Source organism: Cricetulus griseus, chromosome 2 (genome assembly GCF_003668045.3).
Source record: "Cricetulus griseus strain 17A/GY chromosome 2, alternate assembly CriGri-PICRH-1.0, whole genome shotgun sequence".
Lineage (NCBI taxonomy): Eukaryota > Metazoa > Chordata > Mammalia > Rodentia > Cricetidae > Cricetulus > Cricetulus griseus.
Window position 1 is genome coordinate 386070181 of NC_048595.1, and position 22222 is coordinate 386092402.

The following is a 22222-nucleotide window of genomic DNA, read 5'->3' on the forward strand; positions in this document are numbered from 1 at the left end:
CATATCTCCTCTTCGAGACTGAAGCCCCGGAATGAAGAGAGGCCTGGACCTCACCCTTGGGAAATCTTAATCCCGAGGGTCAGGGGCGTGGTCCCAAAGCTCCAGCTCAGTCTGGGTGAAGAAAGCCAGTGGAGACCAGGCCTTGTCCAGCTAATCTCTCAAACTAGAGGTTCAAGTTGGGGGGGGGCCAGGGCTTCGCCTCAAACGCTGCCAACCTTACAATGGCAAAGGGAGAGGTGGGATGTCCAACACCTGTATAAAGAAAAGAAAAAAAAATGCCTCATGTCCCAACTTGGATCACCTTCTTGGGAGGTCAGACCGACCACCCCGGAGGTCAGGGGAAGGGGGAGTGTCAGCCAGGCCTCTAGCAGTGACACAGAAATGGGTATCGGATGGGACACTGTTAGAGAGGCAAAGTCCTTGACCAGGGAGGTCCAAGGGGAGGGCTGGGCTTGTTGTAGATGAATTTAGTTTCTGAGGGAACTGGAAGCCAGGCTACCTACTAGCATCCTGTTCCCGGCACCTGCAGGATCTGGAGAATGAATAAAACGAAACTCAAGAATGAGAAGTCCAGTTGGTGGTATAGGTGGTGTATAATCTAGCCCTTGGGAGGCTGAAGCAGGTAGATCATGAGTTCCAATCCAGCTTCTTAGGTTTCACTGGGACGCCTTGTGTCAAAACAAAACAAAAACAGGAGCATGAGGGCCTGCTGGAGAACTAATTTAACAGTTAAGGGTGCTTGTTCTTGAAGAGAACCTGTGTTGGGTTCCCAGCATGCAACCGTCTGTAACGCTGATTCCAGGGGATCTGTCGCCCTCTTCTGGCAACCAGGAACACTGCTTGTACCTGGTGCACAGACATACATGCAGGGAGCTCTTACCAGTTGGGAAGAGCGGATGTGGGGGGCACGGATTGTGATTGGAATGTAAAATGAAATTTAAATAAATTTAATTTAAAAAGAGGGGGGTGGAGGAAAGACTCTTCCAGGAACACTCAATGCATGAAGACATAGTCCTAGCTTTCCCCTGACACTGCCAGGTGATACAGTCTGTGACATCTTTTCTACTTAACATGTGTCTGAACTTGCTTGAGTTGGCTCTGTCAATCACTAAAACTCCTCTCTACACCATTAAGTGAAGAAATGGTGACTGGCAAATTTGACTTGGCGCTTGAACCCTGAGTTGGCTCTCTTAGAAACTATTAGGGTCCTGTACCCCATGGCTCCTAAGACCATGGAGGCCCAGTGTCCTTACTTAAAAGAACCCTGATCCTGGCAAAGGTCATTTCCAATCTATCCTCAAGTGTCTTGCCACTAAGTTGAGTACCCAGACCATTGCATTCCCCAGGTCACCTGCTGTTGGCTACATCTCCTCAAGGACCTTTAGTCCCCTAAGGTGCTCCCTTCTTCAACCAGTTCAGGCCTCCTCCAAGAAGACACTCTCTTTATCCCATAGGCTCCTTGGTCCCTCCATCTGTTCTTTCACCCAACCACTACACTTATGCAAGTCTCCAAATGCCTGTCGTCTTGCAAACTGCTGCCTCATTTTTTCACTGTTCATGTCTAACATGGCATGTTAACCATCTTAACCATCTATATCCTGCAGATAGGCCTAAGAAGACAGAGTGACCCATGATGACACAACTCCCTCAACCTGAGGTGGATGGATGCCCCTATAGAGCAGAGTGACCCACCATGGCACAATGGTCCTAGCCTGTGATATATGTCATATAATAGGCCCTAAACCTGCCCTCTACACCACCCTCCTTCCAGAGATACCTGTCCCTCCCACCTACTCACCCACTTCCCACTGATCCCTATCAGTTCCCCTGCCACACCCAGTCTTCAAAACTCTTGCCATTGGGATCAAACCTCAAATTTACACCTTAAAATACCTCTTAATGAGGTTGCCAGGTGGTGGCACCCACCTTTAATCCTAGCACTCGGGAGGCAGAGGCAATCAGATCTCTGTGAGTTCGAGATCAGGCTGGTCTACAAGAGCTAGTTCCAGGACAGCCTCCAAAGCCACAGAGAAACCCTGTCCGGAACCCCCCCAAAAATAATTCTCTAAAGCAGCAGTTCTCAACCTGTGTGGGTCGAAATCTATTTGGGGGTCAAACAACCCTTTTATAGAGGTCACCTAAAACCATCCGAAAACTTGGATAAGATTTGTTAAGATTCATAACAGTAGCAAATCAGTTATGAATTAGCAAGGAAAATAATTTTATGGTGTCACCACAACATGAAGAACTGGTTTTTTTGTCTGTTTTTTTTGGTTTTTCGAGACAGGGTTTCTCCATGGCTTTGGAGGCTGTCCTGGAACTAGCTTTTGTAGACCAGGCATGCCTCTGCCTCCCAGTGCTGGGATTAAAGGCGTGCACCACCACTGCCCAGCTGAGGGACTGTATTAAAGGGTCACAGCATTAGGAAGATTAAGAACCACTGGTATAAAATCTTCCCCAATATCACCAACACCAACTCAGTGCAGACTCCCCTAGTAAATTATTGTCTACCTTTTCCCTGTTTCAACAGTCAGTGGTGCTGGGGCCCCTGCCAATATGCAAATCACTCCCAAAGGCAGCTTCTCCAGCCAAAGGTAAACTTAAAAGATGCTGGTGTCTCCCCTTGTGTCCACATGGGCAGTAAGTAGTATACAACAGGTGTCAAGTGATGTGCTTTTTGGTGATTTTGGGACCACAATGAGAGGAAAGGTAGCAGAATAAACAGATAGGCCTAAGCACAAGAGTCAGAGTATAGCCCCATCCTCACCTGCCATGGGTTTAGGGAAAGATTGAGTAAGCTCTAAGGACAGCAATTGCTCTGTCACCGCTTTCGCCAAGGCCTACCTCCACCTACCCAAATTAAAAACCTTATGAAGCTCTGTGTCTTGGTACACTCCTGGAATTCCAGCACTTGGGAGAATGAGGCAGAAGAATTTCGTGTTAAATCCAGTTTGGGATACAAAACATACTGAGACCCTGTTTCAGAAGAAAAAGAAAAAGAGCCTGGCGGTGGTGGCGCACGCCTTTAATCTCAGCACTCGGGAGGCAGAGGCAGGCGGATCTCTGTGAGTTCGAGGCCAGCCTGGTCTACAAGAGCTAGTTCCAGGACAGCCTCCAAAGCCACAGAGAAACTCTGTCTTGAAAAAAAAAAAAAGAAAAAAGAAAAAAGAAAAAGAAAGGCAATCTGTAGCAAGTGAGATGGCTCAGCAGACAAAGGTGCTTCTTACCAACCATGGCACCCTGAGTTCTCCAAGTTCGATTCCTGGGACCCACATGGTTCAGGAGACATCTCATTCCTACAAGTATTCTCTGACTTTTGGATGCCCTAACCACATATTAGCACATAAAGGTCATTTTTTTATTTAAAAACTAATTGGGGTGGAAAGATGGTTCAGTGGTTAAAGGCACTGGCTGCTCTCCAGAGGACCCAGGTCTGATTCCTAGTACCTATAACCTTCTGTAACTCAAGTTCCAGGGGATCTGATGTTCTCTTCTCTCCTCAGAGGGCACCAGGCATATCCATGGTTCAGGCAAAATATCTACATACATAAAATAATTTTTAAAAACTGATAAAGGGCTTGTGAGATGGTTCCACAGGTAGAGATGCTGGCCAACAAGCCTTATACCTGAGTTTGATCCCCAGGACCTACATGATAGAAGGAGAGAGCTGAGCTGGTTCCTGCCAGTTGTCCTCTGACCTTCACATGTGCATGGTGGCTCACCACACATACAAAAATAGGTGTAATAAAATTAAACTTTAAATACTACATATACACACATGTGCACATGCACACACACACAAAACTGACAGGCTGGGCATGATGGCACATTCCTTTACTCTCAGCATATGGGAGTCAGAGAAAGGTGAATGAATATGAGTTTCAGGCGGATCTCTGTGAGTTCGAGGCCAGCCTGGTCTACAGAGCTAGTTCCAGGACAGCCAGGGCTGTTACACAGAGAAACCCTGTTTTGAAATACAAAAAAAAAAAAACAAAAACAAAACAAACAAAAAAAACTCACGGAGATAAAAATAGAGAATTTAAATGCATTTTTCTTATTTAAATGTACTAGTTAATGCATTAAGGAATGAAAACACAGACTTCCTCTTGGATTAGCTTAACCAAAAGTGAACTCAAATTTGAATTCTCCACTTCTCTTCTTGTGTTTACCATTTGTCCCAAAAAAGGGCTTTGTTCTGTATTTATTGAAGAGCACAGAAAGTATCACATGGGGAAGGAATGAGGTACTCTTTACAAAAATTGTAAAGAGTTTCTACAAGGAAGAAATACTACTGCTCCCAACTAGCCCAGAACAGTAAACAAAACTGCAAACAAATGCTATTGACGTATATCCACATGATATTTGCAACATTTATATTTACAATATAAGGTCACTTTTAACTGTTGACTGTTTTCAGCAAACATTGATAACACATACATTATAGGGTCAGAGGCATAGAAGAATATATGATTTAAGATTAAAGCTATGCCCTAGCTTAGTAGAAGCTGATTGCATGGAGAATACAAGACATATAAGGCTGTTCGTTATAATTGTCCTTTAAAGGCAGGTTAACTTTAAACAGGGCTTTTAATCCTAGCACTTAGGAGACAGAGGCAGGCAGATCCCTGTGAATTCCAGCCAGCCAGGGCTACATAGTGGGATCCTGTCTCAAAAAACCAAAACCAAAAAAAAAAAAAAAAAAGTTGGGGCCAGGAGCTAGAGAGATGGCTCAGTGGTGAAGAGCCCTGGCTGCTCTTCTAGAGGACAGGGGTTCAGTTCTTAGCACCCATGGCAGCTCACAACTATCTGTAATTCCAGTTCCAGGGGATCCAATGCCCTCATACATATGGGAAGGCAAAACACATAAAATAATAAATCATTTAAAAAAAACAAACAAACAACTTAAGTGATCTGTTTTTCTTTTTTCCCAGTGTTTTAAGACAGGGTTTCCCTGTGTAACAGCCCTGACTGTCCTGGAACTCACTCTGTAGACTAGGCTAGCTTCGAACTCAAAGAGATCCACCTGTCTCTGCCTCCTGAGTGTGGGATTAAAGGCGTGTGCCATCACTGCCTGATATTAAGTGATCTCAAGGCCTATTATTTAACTTTGCTGTAAGGTTCAGCAAAAGTTCCACCACACCTGGTCTATAAGAGCTAGTTCCAGGACAGCCTCCAAAGCCCCAGAGAATCAGCCTCTTTGAATACAAGAAACATTTTCCAAAAATTGTGTTTCTACAATTTTTTTTCTTTATTTTGTGGGCCATGACATGTGTGTAGAAGGTCAGAGGAGAACAGTCAGTCCTCCCATTGTGTGGCTTCTGGGGATCAAACTCAAGTTATTAGGCTTGGTGGCAAGTGCCTTTATCCATTAAGCCATCTTGCCAGCTCACTGGATGTATATTGTACGTACTGGTGGACGAATAACATGATGGTGTTTTATTTTGAAAGGCAGTGCCAGCAGCAGTGTGGATACCCACTGACGGTGGAGGTGGGCTAGAGAAAAGAGGCACAGCTGAAGAACTGAGCTTGTCTCGGCATCCTCCGCTCACTTCTTCCCTGCTTGGCCCTTAGAGCTGGCACACTGATTCTGTACTCAGCCACATGTCTTCATTCTCTTGGATGATGCATACAATAGTTCTCAGAACCTAACCATCCCTGAAGACCCAAAACTGTTCCGGCCTGCCCTCCAACTTAGGTCCACAAGACTGGAGGCCTCCTGGACAGACATCTCTAGTCACAGATAGCTTAGCCCGGGCATATCCACACAGCAGCCTCTTCTACCTGCTCTTCAACAGCTTCCCGCACCACCAAATAGAGGGGCTGTGTACAGATCTCCAATCTTCTTCTCCCTTCCCTTCCTCTCTGCTCTGACCTGTCTATTCTGTTACCCCAGCATCCCTTCCTTCTAGACTCCTCAGTACCTTCCACAGCCCCGTGTTTGCTTGCTTGCAGAATCACCTTATTTATTTATGGTTTTTCAAGGCCGAGTTTCTCTGTGGAACAACCCTAACTGTCCTCACCTTTTTATTTTATTTTTGAAGGGGTTGTAGATGAAATCCAGGGCCCTGAACACAAAGGTACATTCCCAGGCCTTAGTTTGTTTCTTTTTTTTGGTCAGGGTAGAGTCTTGCTATGTAGCCTAGGCTAGTCCTAAGCTAATGACCTCCCCCCCCCCCCCGCCTGTCTTCTGAGTGCTGGATTCACAGATACTCACCACTACCGTGCTGAGCACTGTTCTTTTCTAACATGAACGAAACCACTCTCTCTACAACTGATAAAAATGAGGAAATGGGTAATTCCCTGCTATCTTCCTCAGGAGGTAAAGCAAGCTCTTCAGCATGGCCTGCATGCAACGCTCTCTGATGGATTTATCTGGCAAATGTATACTGAGCACCCATGGGTGTTCAGCAGGAGGGACAGAGTGAGATAGAAGAGGAAACACAGATGGGCACACAGAAATGTTCTTGCAGTAAAAGAAATGCTTAAGGCAGTGATAAAAATACAAAATAAATACGTTCAACAGGCTGACAAAGATGCTAAGAACCAGTGGTACAGAATCCAGTATGGGTAGATAGTGGCTTGACATGAGCACTTGAAGAACAATTCAGCATATACAGTATACATATGAGTTCACAATGGTGGGGATTTTAGTTGTGGAAAAACTGAAGAAAACCACTGGAATTTAGATTCATAAAGGACTGATGGGTGAATATGAGAAAAATACAAGAATATGTTTACAGGGGGAAGATAGAAGGGGAGTGGGGAAAATGTGTAACTCAATAAAAAGATGGCCAAAAATATTTACAAACATGTCATAATGAAATCCATGATTTTGTACACAAAAGTTTAATAAAAAATAAAAGGACACATAAAAAAGGGGTATTACTTTCTGGGTTATAGTAGTCTTGTAATCCCGGCTGTTCAAGAGGCAAGAGGCAGAGACAGGAAGACAAGTTGAAGTCCTCTCTAGGATACACAGGGTACTGGGCAGCTTAGGGAGACCTTACTTCAACACACAAGAGCAAATAAGGTAATTGAGGATGTAGCTCAGGGGTAGGTGCTTGCCTGGTTCAGTCCTCAGTCCCACAATAGGGAGGGGGACACTGACTTAAAAACAAAAAACAAAAAGAACAACTCATAGCAGGGCAGTGATGGAGCACACGTTTAATCCAGCACTCGGGAGGCAGAGGCAGGTGGATCTCTGTGAGCTTGAGGCCAGCCTGGTCTACAGAGGGAGTTCCAGGACAGGCTCCAAAGTTACACAGAAATCCTGTCTCGAGGAGAAAAAAAAAAAAAAAAAAAAAAAAAAGCAACTCATACAATACTTGTATGTATGCCCAACCATAAGATAGAGTGCCTTTAGGCTTACACATATTTACATGTATTACTCGTTTGTGCATGCATGCATAACACGTACAGAGATTATTGTGTGCAGAGAAGAGAAATGAGTTTCTCATCCAGAATACTGCTGTGGTGGGAGGCTCATTCTATACTTGTATTAAAGTATTTGGTAATGAGAAGCCACTTTTCTGGGCAAACAAGTGGGCAGTCATCAGGAATCTGCCATTATCTCCTGGGGATGCTGGCAACCAAGTCATGCTCCTACCTTCCATGAAGAGGTGACAGGTTTATTATGCTCTTGGGCTCAGAACACAACTCTACCCTGGCACTCACCTTTCAGCCTGGTGGGTCATTTGGCCCCACTAGTCTCTGACACTTAGTCGCACACCAGAAGTTAGGTAATAGGAGCGGGGAAGGTAGACACCCCCCTCTGACGGGGGTGGGAGGCGTTCCTGGCCAGGTCTTGAGCATTTCCCAGCATGAACGGACCCCTCGAAGTGACCCCCTGAGGCTCTACTGCTTTTGGCTGGGTAGCAGTGGCAGCCTGGAGAGCTTGGCTCCCGCAGCCCACCCGGGTGGAGGATGCCCCGCCCCATCAGCGGCTGCCCCGCCTTCAGCTCCAAAGACTACTTAGCGTTGGAAGTGCCTCCCAAACTGGTCTTCCGCTGGACCCCAGAAGCCCAACTAACCCAGGAGACCACGACCTGACCCACAAGTCACACTGAGTGCTTTGGGAACTCGCAACAGACCCCAGCCCTGCCTGCGGTCTCTAGATCCAAGACCTGTGCCCCGACAGACAACAGACTCAGGTACCAATCTTCCCACTTCCCGAACGCTCCCCAACCCCCCGACTGAGAAAGACTCCTCAACTGGTGGGTAAAGAGGGTTGGCTCCAGGCCAGAGTTGCCCTCCTCCACCCCATTTGCCGGCTTCACCGAATTCTTCTTCCACAGCCCAGCCCGCCATGGCCCAGTTCCTGATGGTCACGGTAACCCTCGGTTGCATCAGCCTCCTCTACCTGCTCCCGGGCACGCAGTCTGGCGGCCTGGGCAGGGGACTGAAGCTATCCAGAACCAGGTGAGGGAGTTTGGACTAGACTCCTCATGGGGATATAAGTTTTCTAGAGCTCATTTCCCAGACCAAGGGCCACCTTCCTAGCTTCAGCGTTGCAAGAAAGAGGACTTTTTTTCCTTTGCATCTTTCTACTTGGGGTAGTAGTTATTCCCACGCACACACACACACACACACACACACACACACACACACACACACACACACACAGAGGGGGGGGGAGAGGGAGAGAGGAAGAGAGGGAGAGAGAGAGAGAGAGAGAGAGAGAGAGAGAGAGAGAGGCTCTTTCATAAAAGGTCTATTGGAGTGTTGGAGCAAGGGAGACTTGACTCATTCTCAGGGACGAACCCAGGGAGCTCTTTCTGAATTCTAGGAGCAGTGGCCCACAGAGCCTAAGTGCTTTGGAGACCTTTGCCCAGAGTGGTGCTGTTAATGGTACATGTGACTTAGGCTAAGGAGATGGCCAAACTGCCAGTAAGCAAGCTCAGAAGGGTAATGGGATTCCCTCCTAGTCTTCAGATCCGGGACAGGGTCAGGCTTTGGGCTTCCCCTGGTCCTAGGCCAGGCTTTTGGGGAAGTTGTGGGCTTCCCCTGTCAGTGCCCTCAAACTTTGTAGAGAAGTAGGTGGGCTTAAGAGCCCTTGGACGGCTATGCCAGGCCACTGAGTTTCCATCTCCCTTCCCCTTCCGCAGAGAATCCCCAGCGAAGAATCCTTCCAGTGGCCAGCAGCCTGGACACTCTTCACTCAGACCTGTAGGCTGGAAGCCTCATCATGCTCCCCAGCCACAGGGAAGGGGCAACCCGACCCTTGCTATGGTTCATCTTCTTCAGAATGGTGGCTCCCGACACCCAGGTCCCCAGCGACACTTGGGACCCCGAAGACCCCATGCCCAGCTTCTGCGGGTCGGCTGTGTACTGGGCACATGCCAGGTGCAGAATCTCAGCCACCGCCTGTGGCAGCTTGTCCGGCCAGCTGGCCGGCGGGACTCGGCTCCTATGGATCCCAGCAGCCCCCACAGTTATGGCTGATGGGGGTCCTAGATGGTCCACCTGGAGTGCTGTACTCCAATCCCAAAGCTGCAGCTGAGCTCCACATCCTGGCCCAGTTCTCTGGGAGCTCCTGCTGACAGCAATTTCTCATAGCTTTGGATACTGTAAACCTAAACCTATGAGGATATGTGGATGTAGTCTGTACATCCCAGAACTGTGCACACCAGGGGAACAGGTGCTTGGCAGGAGTGTTGTCAGTATCACAAGCCACAAAGAACTTGAGAGGAGGAGTGTGCCTAAAGAAATAGAGAAAAAAACTAGAGTCTTAATTAAACACAGCCCCACCTATGACCAAGCAGGGAAAAGGCTAGAGTGATGACCTCCCACCCCACTAAGAATTAAAGCCTAACTGTGGGCTAAAGCTATGGCCACTCTTGTGCAGTTTGCTCTTCTGTGACTGACCTGGAATGGTGACTTTTCCTTGTTTGCATCCTGCAGCAGGAGGGGCAGAAAGAGGGGCTATATGCTATGGTCCCTGGGACCAGCATCAGGGAAGAGACCTTCTGTACCTCTTGCCAACCTGGAGCCCAGGCCACAGTGGTTATGGAGACTCCTGGAACATTCTGGGATAAAGTACAACAGAGTAACCCTTCTGATCCTCAGGCCAGGGCATGGCATAAGACAAAGAGTCCCATCTCAAAAAGACTTAGTATGATCTACCCCTGAACAAGAGGTCAGGTGGCAGTCTCAACACTCAGAAGACTGAGGCAGGTGGATGACAAATTCATTACCAGCTTATGTTATATAGCAAGACCCTGTCTCAAACTTCCAGCCAACAACAAAACTACCCCAAATTAGAAAACAAAACAAAACAAAAAACCCCAAAGATCCAAACCTATCTCAGCAAAGCTGGAGTCATTTAAACAAAGTTGTCTCCACATCCTACCCATCCCCAGTCCCATAAGGACATCCAGCAGGATCAAGAGTAGGGACAGTGGAGTCTGGCAGTCCAAGAAGGGAAGATGGACCACAAATGACAATCAAGAGGAGAACCAAACCAACCAGAATTACAAGTTCAAGGCCAGCCTTTGCTACAAAGACTGTTTAAAAAAAAAAAAAAAGTGAGGGTGGTGTGTGGTAGGCGGGCATCAGTCACAACCTGGAAATAGGTACTTGGTACAGGTTCTTTGCACATGTGATTTTGCCCAAACATTGCAATTGTCTAGTCAGAACACAGGGTTCCAAGAGTTGTTTGTTCCTTGGCAACTACTCACAGCACTTGGGTGCACTCTTCCTGCACCACCCTCCTTGCCTCCCTGGTAGGAGCGCTTCATTGCTCCAGATCTATAGGCAGCCGCACAGAGACATGCCCCAGGGATTACAGTATTCATGCTCAAAGTCAGGCCTACCTTTCAGTGACAGAAATGATCCCCAGTTAGGAGTATCCTGAAAGTACCCCTCTGGGCCCCCATCCTTGTGCTTACTTGGGGTTTGTATAACTCAGGTAACTCATCTTCCTTCCAAGAATAGCCCTGTGGGCTATTTAGCTCTGTCCTTGCATTGCTAGAACAGAGACCTCCACGCATAGGGAGGTCAAAACAGGAACTGTAATAGGAGGTGGTATGCTGAGGAGCCTAGCTAGACAGAGAGGCAGGCTGCTTGGAAGAAGCCAAGAAGGTCCAGGTAGGTCTGGGTACAGCAAGGGCTCGCCAGGGCCAGGATTTAGACGTGCCAAGTCCCTGTGCTCACAGAAGGTATGGGCTGTAATGGTTAGCTAACAGAAGTTGGCAGTTATGTGAATGGCACTAAAGGCTCCTGATGCAAACCCCTGAAGTGTGTGTCCTGTGGCCACTGAAAGTCAATGGTAAAGGTTGGTGGGCAGTAAAGACAAACAGTGGGGTCTGGAGTAAAGATGAGAAGTCAACTGAGGACAGACAGAAACTGGGTCTAAAAGACCCAAACTTGCCAGGACCCTCCTTGGTATCCTGGATCCTGGGCAAGGTACAGCCTTGCACCTCTCTTGAGCCTGTGTGGTCTGTTCTTCAGCACAAGATGGTTTCCTCATCCAGGAACACCTCCCATCACCCCCATACATCTTTTTTCTGATATTCTGCATCTTTCCGACATGGACTCTCAGACCTCTCAAAGGTTGACCTCTAGAATCCTATGAGTGGTCAGGAACTTTGCCGTGAAGGGGGAGGGCCACTGGCATCTTGTGCAGTGTCAGGAGGTGGCCAGTTATGACCCTTGTATCTGGTGCAATGCCAGCCTCACACTGCGCTTGGCTACACTTGACTAACTCGAGATGCCCCCATGCAGAGGTTCAGTGGCAGAGCCACTCTCCCCCACCCGGCCCCCAAGGCCACTTTCTAACTGTTTTCACACTTAAAAGTCATACACTCCTCAAGAACCTCTCCAGGCATCGGTACCCACCCTTGATCGCTCTGAAGGTCATGACTAGCCTCCTCTAAGGAACCCTCAATCTCATCTGGCCAGTGTTCCCTGAGCATGTAGCACACGGGACACACTGGAGACTTCAGCCTCCTAGGGCTGGCTTTCCGGGGAAAGGAGAGAGGGAAACACATGGAAAAGGTAGTTAGGGTGAGGTGTGTCCACTGATGGACATGGGGACAGGATGGGGAAGACAAGACCTTGCAGGTGTCAATGCAAGCAGTGATCTGCAAAGAGACAAGAAAAAAAACCCAGTTCAGATTGACTTAGTCAACCTGGATCAGACTTCAGGGAGTCTAATGTCAGGCAGTTCATTGTCAGCACATTTAAAACATAGTACAGTTTTCCAGGCAACAATCAGTCCAATTGCGGGTGCACAATAAAGTTTATGGTGTGACTACATAGAAAGTCTTTTACAAAGTACATGTGACCATGAGGGTGGCTTCTATAGCTAAAAGGCCTAGAATCTAGTGTGGTCTCTGACTGATAGCATAGAGGTCAGCAGGATGTAAAGAACATGTGATATCTCCCCTAAGGATGGGAAATGGTCTAGGGACAGAAGAGTCTGGAATAGCTATCCTGAGAAGTTAGGGTGAGGTGTGTCTCCACAGATAACAAAAAGTCACCAGGTCATTAACAAAATCCACTCTCAGCTTTCTGGATGGAACGCAGGTAACTGTTTTTTAATCTCCTCCATTGAGGAGACGCCCCTGCATGACGAACATTCCTGGTTCTCTTAGTGCTTTTCTGTGGGTACAAGGATTTCTGTGCCCCCAACACGGTCTCCTTTCTATTTTTCTTTTCTTTCCGAGACAGTGTTTCTCTGTGTAACAGCTCTGGCTGTCCTGGAACTCACTCTAGACCAGGCTGGCCTGGAACTCATAGAGATCGGCCTGCCTCTGCCTCCCAAGTGCTGGGATTAAAGGCATGGGCCATCACTGTCCTAACTTTTTTTAAAGAAAAAAATAGTGGCCGTAATAGAGACCAAGGTTGAATGCATTGCCTCTATAGCTAATCTAATTAATACAGGCAAGCATAAGAGAAGGTGGCTGGAGAGATGGCTCAGTTAAGAACACTGGCTGATCTTCCAGAAGTCCTGAGTTCAATTCCCAGTGGCTGACGACCACCTAAAATGAGATCTGGTGCCCTCTTCTGGTCTGCAGGGACACATGCAGACAGAACATGATAAATAAGATCATAAAAAAAACCCAAAACTATTGATATAAATAAAAACAGAATGGTAAGAAAAGCTAACAGAGGATGAGGAAAGGCAAAAGCCATCCTCCATTCAACCATCTTTTGATTAATTTCTGCTAATAGTTTGCTGTGAGCAAAATGGGTGTAATACACTGGGAGGTGGTGTCACACACCTTTAGTCCCAGCATTCCAGAGGCAGAGGTCAGCCTTGTCTACAAAGTGAGTTCCAGGACAGCCAGGACTACACAGAGAAACCCTGTCTTGAAAAGCCAAAAAAAGCCTGGTGGTGGTGGCGCACACCTTTAATTCCAGCACTTGGGAGGCAGAGACAGGTAGATTTCTGTGAGTTTGAGGTCAGCCTGGTCTTCAGAGTTCTAGGACAGCCTCCAAAGCTACAGAGAAACCTTGCTCAAAAAAACAAAACAAAAAACCCATTAGTACCTTTTTTGGGTGGTTAGTCCTTGTTGTTTTCCCCAAGTCTCAGCTTGAGTTAAAGTCTTGATGTCTCCTCCCCAAGTTATCAGCTTACTGTACCTCTTTGGGATTAGTTGTCTGTCTTTCCGATGCTTCATTTCTCCAGTGGTCTCTGGTTTGTTCATTTTCTGAAAAGACTCAAGCATAAACCCACCCTGATGTTAGAATATAGGGCTCTCTCTTTTTTTTTTTTTTTTGATATTGACCTTAAGCAGTATCTACTTTAGGGCAAAAGCATTATCCTTTAGAAACATTTTGGGGGAGAGGGAGGTTGAGACAGGGTTTCTCTGTGTAACAGCCTTGGCTATCCTGGAACTCAAGACCAGGCTGGCCTCCAACTGCCTGCCTCTGCCTCCTGAATGCTGGGATTAGAGGCATGTGCAGCACTGCCTGGTGGTTTAAAAATTGTTTAAAAAATTAAAGTTAGCATAGCTAAATAGTATGTGAGGATTTAGGTGGGTATAAATACCCCCTATTTAATTATTTTTTTTTTAATTTGCCAGTTAAGTATCTGTCATTCCACAATAGCTTGACTGTGTGGATAGTAAGGGATTTTAGTAACATGATTAATATTAAAATTTCTTAAGTCATTTGCTAGCATAAGGACTATTATTACTATTAACTGTAATGGGAGTCCTAGAAAGGAAATGAATAAAGAGCTGTCTGACAAAGTTGTCTCAGATATGGTACAATGGTATTCCACTGGCATTTCCAGGGCCCCATACCATGTCTGGGATTGTGATCTGTAGCTGAGTAGGTAGGGAAAGGCACTGTGCAAGTCTGTAGTGTGCTTTACGCATGGATGTTTATATACCTGGAATAATCAGAACGCCAAGACACAGACAGCCATATTTTTAGGTGCCAAGCTGTCCATTCACTACTGATTATTCATTAGAAGTTTGAAACAGAATGCTGGCAGTGCATGCCTTTAATCCCAGCACTCTGGAGGCAGAGGCAGGTGGATCTTTGAGTTTGAAGCCAGCCTGGACTACGAAGCAAGTTCTAGGACAGCCAGAGCTGCACAGATCAACCCTGTCTTGAAAAACAAAAACAACAAAAAAAGTTTGAAATACTATATAAAATTTGTCTCTAATAGAGGACAGGCTCTCATGAGACACCTTTAACTTTCTTTCTTGCCAGAGTTTGATTATTAATCAGGCCGAGGGCAAAACTAAAACAAAGGAACAAAAATCTAATTAACAGTGGTCATTAACTATTAAAGATTTAAACTTAAGGCTTTTAATTTAAGATTTGGTATCTTTCAAATTCAGGGCAATCTTAATTATGAATTTAAGAAGAATATCCTACTAGGTAGCAGGATGCTTAGAGGTACCCAAGAAGGAGAAAATAACTGGGTATTCCTGGTAAGCGTGAATGCGCCTGTTTAAGCCGACGCTTAAGTAAAAGAAACAGAATGGCTGGACAGGCATCTCTCCAGCTGAGCCATCTCTCCAGCCCCCCCAGGGGGTATTTTCAGAAATTCTTTTTTTTAAAGGTCTATTCATTTTTTATATACATTGGGGTTTGACTGCTGTGTGAGGATGCCAGATCTCCTGGAATTGCCATTATAGACAGTTGTGAACAGCCATGCGGGTACTGGGAATTGAACACAGATCCTTTTAAAGGTCAGCCAGAGCCCAGCGGGAGGCAGAGGCAGGTGGATCTTTGTGAGTTCGAGACCAGCCTGGTCTACAAGAGCTAGATCCAGGACAGTCTCCAAAGCCACAGAGAAACCCTGTCTCGAAAAACCCAAAAAGAAAAAAAAAAGATCAGCCAGTACTTTTAACCTCTGAGCCATCAGTCCAGCCACTGAAAAAAAAAATTTTTTTTTTCAAGACAGGGTTTCTCTGTAGCTTTGGAGCCTATCCTGGAACTCACTCTGCATTACTCTGTAGACCAGGCCGGCCTGGAACTCACATAGATTCCCCCTGTCTCTGCCCCTTGAGTGCTGGGATTAAAGGCATGCACCAACACCCAGCTCATAAAGTCTTTAAAAAGGGTGCGCCTCCATCCTTTCTTAAAAAGGGAATATTTAAGATAAATATCTAGCCAGGCAGTGGTGGCGCACACCTTTAATCCCAGCACTCGGGAGGCAGAGGCAGGCAGATCTCTGTGAGTTTGAGACCAGCCTGGTCTACAAGAGCTAGTTCCAGGACAGCCTCCAAAGCCACAGAGAAACCCTGTCTCGAAAAGCCCAAAAATAAATAAATAAATAAATAAATATCTATAGATCCCCAGTAATATGCTAATTTGACCAACTATTAACAGTGCGGAACAAATAATTTACTGGAAAAAAATAGTTATTACAGACTCTTTCTCAGTATGAGATTATTTCTATGAACTACCAATTTAGCAGCCACATTATTTAATAAGCTAATAGCCTGCTCTGTTTCAGGTGTTATGTTTTTTATAGAATTTAAAGGAGAGTTTCCAGATGGTAACTTAGAGAGCAGAGTCAAATCCTCAGCAGTAACAGATGAGAGTGCACCCAATGATATAGTTCAAGATTATGAATTTTGCTCTCTCAGATTATTTACTATGAAAATTAAGCATTCATTTAAGCATCCATTAGACAATCAGAAAAGAACATCCTCCATATAATGAATGATTAATACCTCTGTTAAGTTAAACAGCATTGGCTTAGGGCTTTATGCCCTAGTTGGGATTGTTTCTGTACTAGAAGTTGGGCTTGTTTTGATTTTTTTTTCTCCCATGAAGGGGTCATTGATACTGCTATTAGGAAAAAAAATTCTATGAAGGGACCTTTAATACTGAGTTATTTCCACTGTTATAGAAAACCTACCAAACAAAAAAACCCAACCAAACAACTCTTTCTCTCTTTATTAAATAATTGACAGAGACTTTATTATCCCCCTTCTACTATCTTTACTTTAAATCCTATGCATGTAAAGTTGCAGAGTTGTAGCTATGAATGTTTTGCTCCTTGGACCTTAACAAATATTTTAACAACTATACAAAGTGCTTTGCCTCAGGGGACCAAGAAGAGCCCCTATTTAGTTCCACCCTCTCATTTTAAGGTCGAGACCCCTTTTCCTATGAGAAGACTGACTTTCCTTAACCTCAATTTCAAATGAAAGAAATTTTTTCTTACCTTTTCCAAGGTGGTGTTGTCCCGTGTTTTTGGTGACAGCTGAAGGGGAGCCCCTAAGTGGCAATGCAGGCAGTGATCTGAGAAGAGAGAAGAATTAAAACTGGGTTCAGACTGACTTTGTCAGCAGGTTCATCGTTCCCATATTTAAAACACAGAACAAGGCCAGGCGTTGGTGGCGCAAGCCTTTAATCCCAGCACTCAGGAGGCAGAGGCAGGTGGTTCTCTGTGAGTTCGAGGCCAGCCTCGAGTGCCAGGATAGGCTCCAAAGCTACACAGAGAAACCCTATCTCGAAAAACCAAAAAAATACAAAAAAAAACAAAAACAAAAACAAAACAAAACAAAAAACCCAACACAGAACAGCCTTGTGGTGGTAGCACACTCTTTTTTTATTTTTTTTTTTTTTATTTTTATTTTTTTGGCAGCACACACCTTTAATCCAGCACTTGGGGGAGGAAAATGCAGATGGATCTCAATGAGTTCAAGTCCAGCCTGGTCTACAGAGTGAGTTCCAGGACAGCTAGGACTGTGGACTGTTACACAGAGAAACCCTGTCTAGAAAAAAACAAAAAACCCAAAACCAAACAACAATTTGGGCAAAGATTTCCAGGCAACAATCAGTCCAATTGCGGGTGCACAATAAAGTTTATGGTGTGACTACATAGAAAGTCTTTTACAAAGTACATGTGACCATGAGGGTGGCTTCTATAGCTAAAAGGCCTAGAATCTAGTGCGGTCCCTGACCAATAGCATTAGAGGTCAGCAGAATGTAAAGAACATGTGACTGACATCTCTCCTAAGGATGGGAAGTGGTCTAGAATAATCATTCTGGAATTTGGGTGAGGTCTGCCTCTATAGCAAATGGAGGGGGGTGAGGTGTGTCTCCACAGATAACCTGGTGACCAGGTCATTAACAAAATCCACTCTCAGCTTTCTGGTTGGAGCTCAGGTATCTGTTTTTTTGTTTGTTTGTTTGTTTGTTTTGGTTTTTGGTTTTGGATTTTCGAGACAGGGTTTCTCTGTGTAGCTTTGGAGCCTGTCTTGGCACTCGCTCTGGAGACCAGGCTGTCCTGGAACTCAAAGAGATCCACCTGCCTCCGCCTCCCGCGTGCTGGGATTAAAGGCGTGGGCCACCAAAACCCGCCCAGGTATGTTTTTTAATCTCCTCCATTGAGGAGACGCCCCTGCATGGTGAACATTCCTGGTCCTCTTAGTGCTTCTCTATGAGTACAAGGATCTCTGTGCCCTCAACAAGGGGAATCAGAAGTCTGGCTACATGGTGTATCTGAGGGATTAGTCACTCTAGGATGGAGGAGGCGGAAGTGAAGGAAAAGGGGGCTGGGCTAAGGGGGTTCTGTTTCTGAGCTGATATATTAACTTGCTGAGGCCAGGGGGAAGGTGGATGGTCACTTATTACCAAATGTCAAGGCCAAGGAGATAGGTATTATCCGGTCAGTTACATAACCTTTAAATATATAAAGGGCTCCTTGGCCTAGGACCTCACCTACCTGCAGGCTCTGCCATCGGATCGCTGCTGCCTCTCAGGATGAAGGTGGACATGGTAAGTCTGGCTTCACCAATCCCTCGCTGTGGGCACTGCCCTCAGTGGAAAAGGCACCAAGTACTATTCTCTTCAGCTGGTTCAGCTGCTCCTCAAGGTCACAGAGCTAACTCCTAACTGTTGTAGTCCAGCGGGGGTAAGGGTTAGAAGCCCCCCACCTCCAGACTCCCTGCGGAGTCAGGTCTCCTCCTAAAGTTACCTTATATCTGCAAGGATAGCAAGCAGATGGGGGCTGCTGCCTTTGTTTGTTTGTTTGTTTGTTTGTTTGTTTTTCGAGACACGGCTTCTCTGTGGCTTTGGAGGCTGTCCTGGAACTAGCTCTGTAGACCAGGCTGGCCTCAAACTCACAGAGATCCATCTGCCTGCTGTCTCTTGTATCTTCTCACACTAGAAGCAGGCATCGGCTGATACTGACTGGCAGGTGGAAGGCTGACATGCACACGAGATGAGGCTTTTAGTATTTAGTCCCTTGGAGATGTAATGTCCTCCCTTCCTTATGAACCCGGCTGGCGGTGAAATGGGTCAAACTCCTTTCCAACCAGGGCCCAGACCCTTCCCTGGTCTATCGACCTGATGTGGACCCAGAGCTGGCGAAAAGCAAGGACAGCTTCCGAAACTACACAGTGAGTGAATTCCTGTTCCACCCCTCTCACTTTCTCTGCCCGTTTTCCGACCCAGCCCTGTGGAGGGCAGCCCTTCTGCATCCCACAGCTCTGGGGGGGGGGGGGGGTGGAGATTAGGGGAAGCCCCATGGCACTTTATACCTGTGGGGCTTGGCGTGCAGGAGGGGAGGTCATGGTCTCCAGTGTGCTGAGCCAGTTTGGCACACACCCTATACTGATTGACTGGCTTGCAGGCAGGCCCGCTGCTGGATCGAGTCTTTACCACCTACAAGCTTATGCATACACACCAGACGGTGGACTTCGTCAACAGGAAGGTAAATGTTTCCCGCTTCTAATGCAGACTCTGGGGGTGGGAGCCTCCTTGATTTGGGCCCAAGTGTACCCACCGAGTGACGTTGCTCTTTAGTTCCCTCTTGGAGAATGGTTGATTTCTCCCTTCTCCCCAGCATATCCAGTTTGGAGGCTTCTCACACAAGAAAATGACAGTCATGGAGGCTGTGAACATGCTAGACGACCTGGTGGATGAATCCGACCCGGATGTAGATTTCCCCAATTCCTTTCATGCATTCCAGACAGCGGAGGGCATCCGGAAAGCCCACCCAGACAAAGGTGTGTCCTACAGCTGTGGTGGGGGAGGGACTATCATTGCCCTAGAAGGCTCCCCAAGAGGTCTGGTTCTTTCCCACAGGCCCCACCTTGAGGGAAGCAGACTCCTGAACTCCTTGCATTCATCCTAGAGCCTGCTCTGCCTACCTTTCTCCAGGCAGCTTCTATCTCATGTGTCCCTTTTCCACAGATTGGTTCCACCTGGTCGGACTTCTGCATGATCTGGGAAAGATCCTGGTTCTGTGGGGGGAACCTCAGGTGAGGGCCAGGTATGGGGAGTTGGGGCAGCTTCATTCAGCGCTGGGCTCGGGGCAGTAGGAGAGGGAGCAGATCTGTCCCCTCACCCACAGCTGCCTGTCCTTTCCTAGTGGGCCGTTGTTGGAGACACTTTTCCCGTGGGCTGCCGTCCCCAGGCCTCTGTGGTATTCTGTGACTCGACTTTCCAGGACAACCCTGATCTCCAGGACCCTCGATACAAGTAGGTTGAAATAGCACCTGACTTTACGGAAAAATTTTCACAACCCGATAAGCCTCTCCACCGATGTGGCAGTCAAAATCAAACCGAATTAGAAAAAGCCCACGTTTAGCCGGGTGGTGGTGGCACAGGCCTTTAATCCCAGAGAAACCCTGTCTAAACCAAACCAACAACAAAACAAACAAAAAACAAGAAAGAAAAAGCCCACTTTTTTTTGTTTTTTTTGTTTGTTTTTTTTTTTTTGTTTTTTTCCGAGACAGGGTTTCCCTGTGGCTTTGGAGGCTGTCCTGGAACTAGCTCTTGTAGACCAGGCTAGTCTCGAACTCACAGTGATCCGCTTGCTTCTGCCTCCTGAGTGCTGGGATTAAAGGCATGCGCAGCCCAGCTCAAAAAGCCCACATTTAAAGGATACAGCACTCCCAGATGGCTTCCCAGCCCCCTTGAAAACCACAAGTCTATTTGGGGGGGGGCAGTTTAAATACCCTGGGGAGTGGTCTTGAGCATCTTTGGGGGAGGGGGTCATCATTTGGTGGGCTTTCTGAGATAAAGCAGGCTTTGGAAAGAGATAGGGGAGGGGGGCTTGGGTGGAACCTCCATCAGAACATTCCAGACTCTTTGAGTATAGGGATGCCAGGGGCTTGGGTGAAGCTTCCACCGTAACACCTCAATACAGGACCACAGGTGGTCTTTTCCCTATACTGCCCAGACCCCCTCATGCTCATCTCTTGATCTTGCAGCACAGAACTTGGCATGTACCGGGCCTACTGTGGACTTGAGAATGTCCTTATGTCCTGGGGCCATGACGGTGAGGCACGAGACAGGGAAGGGGATAGTGTGGGGATGGAGGGAAGGGCTTCCAAGACTCTGGGCATCTGGCTATAGCACCCCCTCTCCTACAGAGTACCTCTACCAGATGATGAAGTTCAACAAGTTCTCCCTACCCCCTGAGGTAGGTCGGGGGAGAGCCCAATAACAAGCCTAGCCCTGTCTGGCCAGTCTGGCAGATCTGAGCGTGCCGTGTGTCATCCACAGGCCTTCTACATGATCCGATTCCACTCCTTCTATCCATGGCACACGGGTGGTGACTACCTACAGCTGTGCAGTCAGCAGGACCTGGATATGCTGCCCTGGGTGCAAGAGTTCAAGTACATAATTTCTTGGGTGTGGGCTGTGAAGGGGACTTGGGGTTGAAGAAAGATCTTTCATGATGCTCATGGCTCCTCCCCTTTCTCTGCAGTAAATTTGACCTCTACACCAAGAGCCCTGAGCTACCAGATGTGGACAGCCTTCAGCCCTACTATCAGGGGCTGATTGACAAGTACTGCCCAGGCATCCTGAGCTGGTGAATGGTTTCCAATATCCTCCCAACGCTGAAGCAGCACCTAGGATGAATGCCATCAGGCACAATAACAGCCCACTCCAGCCTCAGACACCTGTCCACAGTCTCCACCCATTGTGGTTGAGGTCACTTGTGCAAGGTATTAATAAAGACAGAAAGTGCTTACAGAGTTGACTTATCACTGGGGCCCTGGTTGTGATAGCAGGGGTGGTCTCAGCACAGGAATACCACTACTATGAACACGCTGCTTATCCTCTTGGCTCCATGTCAGTCATCCAACTCATCCCCATTCTAGAAATAGTCACTAAGTCTTCTAGACTCAGCTTCCTTCAACAGAGAAGGGGGAGGGGAAAACTGGGCAGTGGTGGTGCATGCCTTTAATCCCAGCACTCAGGAGGCAGGAGCAGGTGGATCTCTGTGAGTTCAAGGCCAGCCTGGTCTATAGAGTGAGTTCCAGGACAGTCAGGACTATGCAGAGGAAAATAAATAACTCAGTAAAACATGGGCAATGATAGGGCTGGAGAGATAAGATAGCTTAGTGGTTGAGAGCATTTGCTCTTGCAGAGGACCGGAGTTGGGTTTCTAGCACGTACATGGCAGCTCATAACCAGTTCTAGGGGATCTGATGCCCCCTCTGTCTTCTGGGGGCTCCTTCAGGCTTGTGGTACACATAAAAAATGGTTTTTTATTCTTCTCTCATACATTATGTCTCAACCGCAGTTTCCTCCTCCCCCCACCCTTCCCAGTTCTGCCCCTCCACTTCCCTTTTCCCCCAGATCCACTCCACTCCTCTTCGGTTTAGAAAAGAGCAGGAAGCCTCCCAGGGATATCAACTGAACACAGAATAACATGTTACAGTAAGACCAGGCACAAACCCTCATCTCAAGGCTGGGCAAGCCAACCCGCTATATGGAAAAGGATCCCAAGAACAGGCAAAAGATCCAGAAATACCCCCACTCCTACTGTTAGGAGTCCCACAAGAGA

The 22222-nt window shown here is 47.0% G+C and overlaps 2 protein-coding genes across 2 annotated transcripts; both read left to right on the forward strand.

Moving 5' to 3' along the window:
- The first annotated feature begins 8305 nt into the window (after positions 1-8305).
- Adm2 (adrenomedullin 2) lies at positions 8306-9508 on the forward strand. The gene is made up of 2 exons (XM_035439201.1): positions 8306-8418; positions 9105-9508. Exons 1-2 carry the CDS (start codon positions 8306-8308, stop codon positions 9439-9441), a joined length of 450 nt encoding a protein of 149 aa, XP_035295092.1. The 3' UTR covers positions 9442-9508.
- An 8672-nt stretch (positions 9509-18180) lies between these two features.
- Miox (myo-inositol oxygenase) lies at positions 18181-21403 on the forward strand. The gene is made up of 10 exons (XM_027396273.2): positions 18181-18195; positions 18738-18818; positions 19052-19132; positions 19265-19427; positions 19615-19682; positions 19793-19902; positions 20637-20704; positions 20799-20848; positions 20932-21044; positions 21137-21403. The coding sequence occupies exons 1-10, from the start codon at positions 18181-18183 to the stop codon at positions 21243-21245; spliced, it is 858 nt and encodes a 285-aa protein (XP_027252074.1). The 3' UTR covers positions 21246-21403.
- The last annotated feature ends 819 nt before the right edge of the window (positions 21404-22222 follow it).